The 10,630-nt window shown below is 37.5% G+C and overlaps 1 protein-coding gene across 2 annotated transcripts in view; it reads right to left on the bottom strand.

The window, feature by feature from the left end:
* Nucleotides 1–7,145: 7,145 nt before the first annotated feature.
* eEFSec (eukaryotic translation elongation factor, selenocysteine-specific) overlaps nucleotides 7,146–10,630 on the bottom strand; it is a 29,914-nt gene continuing 26,429 nt past the window's right edge. For both annotated transcript variants that reach the window (XM_081764901.1, XM_081764902.1), the window contains one exon: nucleotides 7,146–7,406. In XM_081764901.1, the coding sequence (XP_081621027.1) occupies nucleotides 7,246–7,406 (161 nt within the window). In that variant the 3' untranslated portion in view covers nucleotides 7,146–7,245. The remainder of the gene's footprint in view (nucleotides 7,407–10,630) is intronic.

The raw sequence follows: 10,630 nt of genomic DNA, 5'->3' as shown, positions 1-10,630 counted from the left end.
TCTCCTGAAAGTAAAGGAATGCTTGATCAGAGAAAAACAGCTACAGATTTTGATTTATTTATTTAAGTACCAACAGTTGCTTAAAGCTTGAAACGTGCTCGAGTAATTTTTTAATAACATGTTTCTCTAGTTGATAGTGTCCAAAATAATTTAATTATTCATTTGTATTTTTAACCTGAATTCTTTAATAATGTATTAGTTACATTGAAAAAAAATGTACATTGTAAAAAATAATTTCCAAGTCGTTTGAATATATCATGAATGCAATTATAAAATTATGAACGAACGAATACAAAACGTTTTCGTGCGGTTGATGGTAAGTTTGATAGAAAAACAAATTGATCTTTTTATTTTGTAATTACAAATTAGTGATTCGATTTTCATGTTAGAAATTTACAAAATTCGTAAAACATGAATATAATTCTAATCAAAAGAATAAAGTGTGATGCATTTTTGTATGTTACGAACATTTAAAATAAATTTAAGTATCATCTGTTTATTGTCCTAAAATTGCAAATGTATAATTTTATAATGTAAGTACGATAATTTTTAAACATACATATTCAACAAAAATAATCCGGAAGATGTTAGATCAGCTTAAAATTACCATAAATATACATTGGGAAACTAATAAAAATCAGTAACGTTTATGCTGGAAAAATGAGTAGAGAACATTGTTTTTTTTTTATTTATTTATTTATTTTTTTTTAGTTCATGCCTTCCCTTACAGTGTTCTAGCGTGAGAAAGGCATATATATAATTTCCTGATGTCCCTTCGTGTTGCTGTCACAAATATTAAACATAAATGTATGTACATAATAAATATGCAGACACAGATATATATATTCTGTAGTATATATCTTTTCTTTTGTGCATAGCATTTCATTTTAGTGCAAATAATTGTATTATATCAAGAGTGTTTTTAGTATATCGAGTATGTATTTGTATAAAACGTGTGTGTATGTGTGTAATTTGCGCATGTGTGTGTAAAGAAAATCATATATCTATATATATAAATATCATATTTTTATTTCTTTGAGTTCCTGTACATTACACAGTGGGATAAAAATCTTATATAGTATCATGTAAAAAGAGTTGTTTTGGTATGCGATTGCGGTTAAAACTAGCAATTTTTTGATACATATAATCTGTATTTATGTAAATGAATTATTTTCAAAATTTATGCCAGCCAAAGTCGTAAGAATAGAGTATAAACCTTGAATAAAATTAAGCGAATGAAAATATAGTATTATTTATTGCTTTCCTCAAAATATAAAAGGCGGCGTTCCAATAAGAGTGAAGGATTTAGTTTTATAAAATTCATTATGTACTCACAAATTGCTAATGTTTTTTGTACAAGAAGTGGAGGAAGGAACGATATTTTCGACACCTAATTCTTCTATGGTTGCAAATTCTGAATAAAAAAGTGTATGTAGGCTGGAGATCGAACCAAGGTCAGACTTACCCTGTCGGTGGACTAACCTCAACTGTGAAAAGGTGTTCCGAAATATAGACATAGGGTTGCCCTGGCATGACAATAATTCTCTGATGCTGCTATGTGATCTGAGTGACTAAGGACTGTCCTGAAGAGCGAAAATGCCTCAGATTGAAGCCTCATCCTAGTAACATATTTCACTCTGTATTTCTGACAACAGTCAAATCTTACTATATTGTGATGAAATGTATAAACACAATCTGAAAAAAAGTTCGCACACCTAGGCTCTTTTAACGAAAATTTTCACCAATATAAGAATAGGAGGAGGTGATCTCAATTCGATCCGCATATATATATATATATATATATATATATATTATGACCACAGCTACTTTTTGATTGAAGTTGGCTGACTGAAGAATCACAAGACACAGAGAAGTGCTCACAAGACAGTGACAGGTAGGTATCTCACTCGATCAATCAGTGTGATGTTTGTGCGTAGAACGAGAAAAGCCGGCGATATATTGCGAGTTTGATATTGGCCAGATTGTGATCGCGACAGCTGAAAGCGGGTATCTCGGAAACATCACGATTTGCCGGATGTTCGCCAACTGCCGTGGTTAGTATCTTCCAAAGGTGGGGAAAAGCTGGTGAAAGCAGCATCAAATGACGGCATGGGGGGACTACACTTCATTAAGGATGTCGGACGTTAACAGTCAAGGTTGGTATAACAGGTTAGTCGCAAACTGGCACAATTAACAACATATTTTAACACTGCACAAAGCACGAGTGTGTCTGAGCACACAGTCCGGCGTGTACTATTAGATGTGGGCCTCCGCAACCTACATACTATAGAGCGAGAGAGAGAAAGAAAGAAAAGTTGGAAACGAAACCAGAAATGCAGCTTCTTCAATATTGTATACGTTTCAGCCTGTTAGAGTGATTTAGCAACATAGTGCACAATTACAACCGCTCAGAAACTTGGATGTTGGATGTGATTTATTTCTATATTTTTTCCGCCACAGTGGAATAGGCGTTATCTGTTGTTTGTGATCACATAACCAAAACGGCTCACCTGTTTGAAATGAATCTTGGAACTTAGTTCCTCCCTAAAGGCATTTATCATGTCACATTGATTAAGGGGTGTATTCAAAGGGGTATGGAAGTTCAAAATTTACGCCAAAAATAGTATCTTGTGGGCTTTTACCTATAATTAGACTTTCATTGAAATTCGTATCATAAATGGGGAAGAAAGTTAAAGTATTTTCCATAAATCTATTTTCCCCATGCGAAAAACGGATATTTCAGCTATAGTAACAGCAATAAAAATGAAGGTCATCGTGTACAAATTTAGGGCATTTTAAAGATTTCTCTTGACAACACTGAAGTCACTTTCATGTTTTGACTTCAAATCATAAATTTATTTTGACTTCAATTCATAGTAATTTCTGTACTATGAATGCAGTTTAAGATTGATGCAGATAGTGAAACATAAAAAAAATAAGATAAAATTATAAAATAAAATAAAAAGTTCTTCACTTTGCTTAATATATATATATATAAAAGAAATGTGGTTTACCTTGTACCTCTATTTTCTTTCATTAATTTGATATTTCGAGATCATCTTGGGCATCCCTGCGTCACCATAATTTTTTAAAATTTACATCATCTATTGTGGTTTTTAGCATACATAAAAAGTACAATTGCATGCAAATTATTTCATAAACTTTATTGTGGTTTATACTTTTATCTATTCACTAACCCTATTATCATTTTTTATTATTTATTCATTTTATGTACAGAGCTCCTCCGTGGCTAAGCGGTTAGCGTACGCGCCTTTGGCGCGGGAGACCCGGGTTCGATTCCCGGCGGGAGCTCATGTGGTTCGGATTCCACGTTAATCAGTAGGTCCACGTCTCATATAGCCTCGCTGCTGAACGGGACGTAAAACTCAAAATCAATCAATCAATCATTTTATGTACACAACTGGTCGATTCGATTACGGATTTTGTGGAATTCCACATCTGTGTTTTTGTTTGTGTTATTGAAGAAATTAATTTCACTTAAATTCAATTTTGTGATTATTGTGCACACTTATTCCTATATATATATATATATATATATATATATATATATATATGTGTGTGTGTGTGTGTGTGTGTGTATTATTATACGCTTAAACTTCTATTGTTTACATTAACTATGTGCAAGTTAAATGTCTTTAAATCTCTTCAAACTAGAAGTGCTTCTTTGTCGCCAAATCCAACCTTTAAGGTGTGATGATTTTTCAAAACTTCTTGCTGTGCTTCCGTGTTGGTTTATCTACTTAAAATATTTAAAAGCAAAATGCAACCATATATTATCCACTGGCACAGCACCAATAATGGAAGAAATCGGAGATATCATGTTTCTTATATACACATATAGTTATCAAAATAATACAAACACTGAACAAAATACAACTGTATTTGTAATTATCTAAACAATTCATGGTACTTCTAGTAATTTGTTCATTAGCTGTGGTTATCCTTGGAACTTCAATTTTCTTGTAATTAAGTTTTATTGCACTATTCTATGCATGTAAAAACTGTATGAATATGTTTCTTCTTTCTTTTAAATTTACTTTCACTGCACTATTGTACTCTGTACAAACAAAATGTAAAAATTTGATATGTACTGCTCATTTACGATAATTTGACATATTAAGATAATGTAGCACAGTAAAGAACTTCCGTATTAGAATTTCTTTCAGTGGATATGAGTCAATGGCGCAGTCGAGGAGTCGGGAGCTGGATCGGCTCATGCTCCCTCCCCTTAATACAATGCTATTGAAAATGGATTCTACTTACATGCAGTATGTCCCATTGTGAACCTGCTCTTAACATTATTTATTTATTTATTTTATAATTAATTTCTTATTACTTAGTTACCTACTCATTTACTTACTCACTCACTCAGTCACTCGCTTACTTACTTTCCAGAAGCTCTATATTTAACACTTCGTAAGATTTCAACAAACTGGATATATGCTATACTCTTTAACTTTTTAAGCTCTTTAGCGTATGTGTCAAAATTTACCATCTGCAAGTGCGAATACAAACCATAAAAAGTATTATAAAAGTTTTTCTTAAGTTTTGAAAGTATTACTGGGCTCCTGCTTATATATACACACTATGTGATCAAAAGTATCCGGGCACCCCCCAAAACATAAGTTTTTCATATTACGTGCATTGTGCTGCCACCTACTGCCAGGTACTCATTATCAGCGACCTCAGTAGTCATTAGACATCATGAGAAAGCAGAATGGGGCGCTCTGCGGAACTCACGGACTTCAAACGTGGTCAGGTGATTGGGTGTCACTTGTGTCAGAAGTCTGTACGCGAGATTTCCACACTCCTAAACATCCCTAGGTCTACTGTGTCTGATGTGATAGTGAAGTGGAAACGTGAAGGGACACGTACAGCACAAAAGCGTACAGGCCGACCTCGTCTGTTGACTGACAGAGACCGCCGACAGCTGAATTGGGCCGTAAAGTGTGATAGGCAGACATCTATCCAGACCATCACACAGGAATTCCAAACTGCATCAAGATCCACTCCAAGTACTATGACAGTTAGGCGTGAGGTGAGAAAACTTGGATTTCATGGTCGAGCGGCTGCTCATAAGCCAACATCACGCAGGTAAATGCCAAACGACGCCTCGCTTGGTGTAAGGAGCGTAAACATTGGACGATTGAACAGTGGTAAAACGTTGTCTGGAGTGACGAATCACGGTACACAATGTGGCGATCCGATGGCAGGGTGTGCGTATGGTGTGGTCGTGTTTTTCTTGGAGGGGGCTTGCACCCCTTGTTGTTTTGCGTGGCACTCTCACAGCGCAGGCCTACATTGATGTTTTAAGCACCTTGCTTCCCACTGTTGAAGAGCAATTCGGGGATGGCGACTGTATCTTTCAACACGGTCGAGCACCTGTTCATACTGCACGGCCTGTGGCGGAGTGGTTACACGACCATAACATCCCTGTGATAGACTGGCCTGCACAAAGTCCTGACTTGGATCCTATAGAGCACCTTTGCGATGTTTTGGAATGCCGACTTCGTGCCAGGCCTCACCGACCTACATCGATACCTCTCCTCAGTTTAGCACTCCGTGAAGAATGGGCTGCCATTCCCCAAGAAACCTTCCAGCACCTGATTGAAAGTATACCTGTAAGAGTGGAAGCTATCATCAAGGCTAAGGCTGGGGCAACACCATATTGAATTCCAGCAGTACCGATGGAGGGCGCCACAAACTTGTAAGTCATTTTCAGCCAGGTGTTCTGATACTTTTGATCACATAGTGTATATTATCGCATCATGCATATATATACACATAAGCGTAAAAAAAAAACGTTTAAAAAATAATGGACAGACCATTTCGCTGAAACCAACTTATAAAAATTTAACGGGAATATGTTTTTAATTAACTATATAAAATACCGAAAGAGCTAATTAGATTAATCAAGGTATGTTTAGTTGAGTTGAGTTGATTTTGAGTATAACGTCCCGTTCAGCAGCGAGGCTATATGAGACGTGGACCTACTGATTAACGTGGAATCCAAACCACATGAACTCCCGCCGGGAATCGAACCCGGGTCTCCCACGCCAAAGGCGCGTACGCTAACCGCTTAGCCATGGAGGAGCTCAAGGTGTTAAATGAATCCCAAAGTAAAGTTCGGACAGGAAAATTTTTGTCCACGTGCTTTCACATCGAGAATGGCCTGAAACAAGGAAATGCGTTGTCGCCATTATTATTCTTTGTCCTGGAGTACATTCTAAGGAAACTCAAAGATAGCAACCAGGGCATAGAGTTGAATGGGATTCACCAGGTTATGGCGTCTGCTGATAATGTAAATTTAATAGAAGATGATAGGAGAACAATAAAAAGAAATGCAGAGGTCTTATTGAATGCTTTCAGGAACATGAGTTTAAAGTAAACGCAGAGAAAACTAAATACATTGAAGTTCGTCGGGAGCGTAATACGGCAAATTATGGATGCGTTAAAATATCATATAATACTTTTGAGAAAGTGAATATTTTCAAATATCTAGGATCAATATTAACAGACGAAAACTATATTCACGAAGAAATTAAATGTCGACTAAAAGCAATGAATTCGTGTTATTATTCAGTTCAAAATCTCCTTGTCGTCGCGAATTCTATCGAGGAATTTGAAGCTTAAAATATACAAAAGGATAATAATGCCTGTTGTTCTGTATGGTTGCGAAACATGGTCGCTTATTCTGAGGGAAGAACATAGACCGAAAGCATTTGAGAACAAGATTCTGAGACGAATATTCGGACCCAAGAGGAATGGGTATGGGGAAGGCGGAAACTTCATAACGAGGAATACATAATTTATACGGTTTACCAAACATTGTTAGGGTCATTAAATCTAGGAGGCTCAAGTGGGCAGGTCATGCAGCCAGAATGGAAGAAAGTAGGAATGCTTTCAAAGTCTTAACTGGGAGCCCAATCGGAAAATGACCATTAGGAAGACCTACGCGCAGATGGGAGGATGATACTAAGATGGCTCTCGCAGAAATATTAATACAAAATAGAAACTGTATCCACTTGGCTAAGGATAGAAGTCAGTGGAGAGCTTTTGTGAACGCGGTATTGAACCTCCGGGTTCCATAGGCTATGGAGTTAGTTTAGTTAATATAAAAAGAGTATTATTATAACTAATTTAATTCATTTAATAGCACATACATCATAGTTGGCACTTCATCACAGAATTATGTCTTGAGTGAGAACACACAATACATTGCTTCTATAACTGTATCATCTTCTTCTGAGGATCGAACACATATTTCTTAAATGCTAACGTAATTCGTATTGGCTCTGAATCAGACGATGATTCCTGGGACGATTGCTTTCCCTTCTTCTTTCCTCCAGATGCTAGTTTTGAAACAGTTTCTTCCTTCAAACCATCTGAAACAACGATCAGAAATTGATTACTACAAAAACAATTTTGAATTTGTACAGCACCCATTTTACAGGAATTTTACTGATGTGTTGTACAGCCATGTTGAACAAAAAATTCAATCGACGTAGTTGGAACATACAGCCTCTAGATATAAAAATGCAACTTAAGATATCACTAACTATGGGATACCAAGAAAGATTTTTTTTTTTTTTTTGTTAAATCTCCATAATAGTACATATCAGTAGCAGCTCCAGAGTTCTACAAGAGGGAAGTCACATTGGCTATCTGATGAAAACCGTGAGAAACAGAACAAATCCCTCCTGTTTTCTGTGTACAGTGCACATGATCAGTACAGAACTTAGAGGCTCCACCCTGTTTTCTCTCCCCCGCCGATACACGGAATTAGAGAACAGGTTTCTTTCGAAGTGAGAATGTGATTAATGCCACCCAATACAGGGACTAAAAGCAAGTTTGGATGACAATCGATTACAAATCAAATTTAGGGTTTCTTTCTTTTCTCTCTGAATGTTTCAGGTGGTTCTTTTTCAAATATGCGCACTGGAAATCGATGTTTTTTTTAAAATAAAGATCTCGTTTCTTTCCTGCTCATTTGTACTTAAATGGAGTATTGAGTTGCCACTTAAAATGTAAACTGCTCTATTAGCCACACTTTGTTAGGATATTGGTACGTTCATACCCCGAAATGTCGCTTGTGAGCAGACGGGAAAGTTGTTCGTGAATTGATCTGTTCGCCAAGAAAGGAGTTCGTGACCCTAGTCCACCGTAATTGATAAACAGATGGTTATCAGAATTAAAAAAAAAAAAAATCAGATGTCTGAGTTGGCAACGGTCAGGCGGCAGTAGTGGCGCCGGGTTGGTGGTGGTGTATTAGAGCAAACCCCATACTACATGATGAGCAGTAGAACGACAGTATGCAGTGAATTGAACACACGATAATAATATAAAATGAGCGATCTTTTTTGATTTACAAAGAGGGCAAACTGTTTGCGCTCGGTTATGTGATGTGAGCGTGACGAAAGTGGCAAGTGTTTTGGGTGTGTCACGAGGTTCAGTGTCTTAAGATAATGAGTCCTACAAAACTCGCGGTAAAACCATACCAACGAAGACGCTAAAGCTAAAGGATTGGGTTGCATGGGCGAAACCGCTGATATGGGATTATAACGCTTTTGCATTTGCTAATGGTGCCGCGAACATGCAACATGGATAGCTGATGACTAGAAACGTGTGATATGGTAAACCACGGGTGTTTATATGTGGCGGACACTCAACAAAAAGCATATCTTCCGCAGCGTCTCCACCGAATCGTGAAACATAGCGGCGGCTGTGTGATGCTGTGGGCCGCAATATCCAGGTTTTCAGTGGATACTGTGCTCATGCTTACCAGTCGCATCACTGCCCGTGATTATGTTGCCACTTTAGGAAACCATGTGCATTCTATGGTCCAGATTGTTTCCCGGCAATGACGCAATTTTGTCTTGTGTGTTTTAATGTAATGCAAAGGAGATAAACCAAATATACAACTGAAAACCAACAGGTGTAAAATCAAAAGAATTATAGTCAAATTTACGGAAGAGAAACGAAGTACAAAGGTGTAAAAACAATAAAATTAGAGGAAAACCACACAGAGAAGCGGAAACCAATTTGAAGAAAGCAGACAGGTGAACGAAGAATATTTGGCACATATATTATAATTGTTCTCTGTTGTGCATATTATGTGTCATGTTGTGTGAATTATGTGTCTTTTAAAATTAAAATCACTGATATATATTCCGTCGAAACTGTCTGGGACAGAAGCGACTGCCTTAAGTCGTTAAGTAAACGCTGGCAGAAATGAGTAAAGGGCTCCAAAAAATTCCAGGATGATAACGTGCGCATTAATATAGCTGGTGCTGTTGCAGCGTGGTTTGAGGAACATCGGGATGGCGATGGCCCGTCGAATTCCCGGATCAGAACATAACTGAACATCTGTGGTACGTTTTGGAGACATGAATCCGGTGCAGATTTCCATCTCTATCTTCTCTCATGGAACCACGTGATGCACTGCACGCAAAACGGAGCACCGTTCACGACTTCTGTAACTCCATTCCATGTCGCATCAGAAATGTTCTGTGGGCGAAGAGTGATCCAACGTCACACTATTCTGTAAGTGTTTCTTATTATTTTGAGAACCATCTGTTCGTACACAATTCCAATTATATAAACTGTATAATTACATTATATAAAATTCCTGTGGGCATGGTTCTGCACAGATTTTCGGCGGGAGTACTTGCCACAGATGCGAACTCGAGTAGCGTTTCCGTTTCCAAATTAAACAATGCGTCCCGTGTGATATAGGCTCGGGAATGAAAAGGCACGTCAAAAATCAAATTTATCCACTCCAATCCAATAAAATTCAAATTATCATTTCGATTTTGAGCAACCACAAGACAGAAGAAAGTATGGTAATAAAAGAAATCGAATAGGGAACTTCGAAATGGATTTGCAAGCTTCATGATTCTACTGGAAAGGTTTGAGTAATGCCTTCGCGTTTCATCTTAAAGAAGGGAATATATCAACCTACACCTCCTCGTACAGGAAAGAGGGCAACGCTTTACGCGGTCAACGTAGGTAGAGACCGACTGACTCCCGGATTGGGTCAGTTTCTACCAGGTGTCAACGGCCTCCTCGAGTAGCAAAAGAGTAGGTAGAGGTCAGGGCACCTTCTTGTCCTTAGAAACGGAAAATGTTCTAAAAGGTAGATGAACCACAGGGTGGTCAAAGGTATGGAGATGTGAAGAGGAAATGGGAATACTACATTATTTATTCCCGGGTGGGATAAAGGAGGAAAATAAACACAGTCCTCCTAATAAGTCCTAAGAATAAGTGATGGTTCTTCCTGAAGTAAAATAGTACCCCGTTCGGATTTTCGGCTCGGGACTACCCCGAGAATAATCATCAAGGGAGAAATAATAATAACTTTTATTTCAGCATAGGAACCTAGAACGTATAAACTTTACGACATGCGGTTAAACTTGAAAATATAAAAGTGGAAATGAATAAATGGAAACAGTGGGTGAAGTGCGATAGTCAGAAAAAGGTGAAACAGTGTTAAGGTATTACACAGTGTTCTATTCAGGTAGCGTTAAAGCCGAGATTGATGTCGCGATAGCACTGAGAAACGAAATAGCAAAACGCTAACCAAAGTGGAATGTTATAGTGACCGTCTGAT

The sequence above is a fragment of the Thermobia domestica genome, chromosome 7 (genome assembly GCF_964235325.1).
Source record: "Thermobia domestica chromosome 7, izTheDome1.hap1.1, whole genome shotgun sequence".
In the NCBI taxonomy this organism is placed as follows: domain Eukaryota; kingdom Metazoa; phylum Arthropoda; class Insecta; order Zygentoma; family Lepismatidae; genus Thermobia; species Thermobia domestica.
Note: the sequence above shows the minus strand (reverse complement) of the source record. Positions and strands in the feature narration are given on the sequence as shown.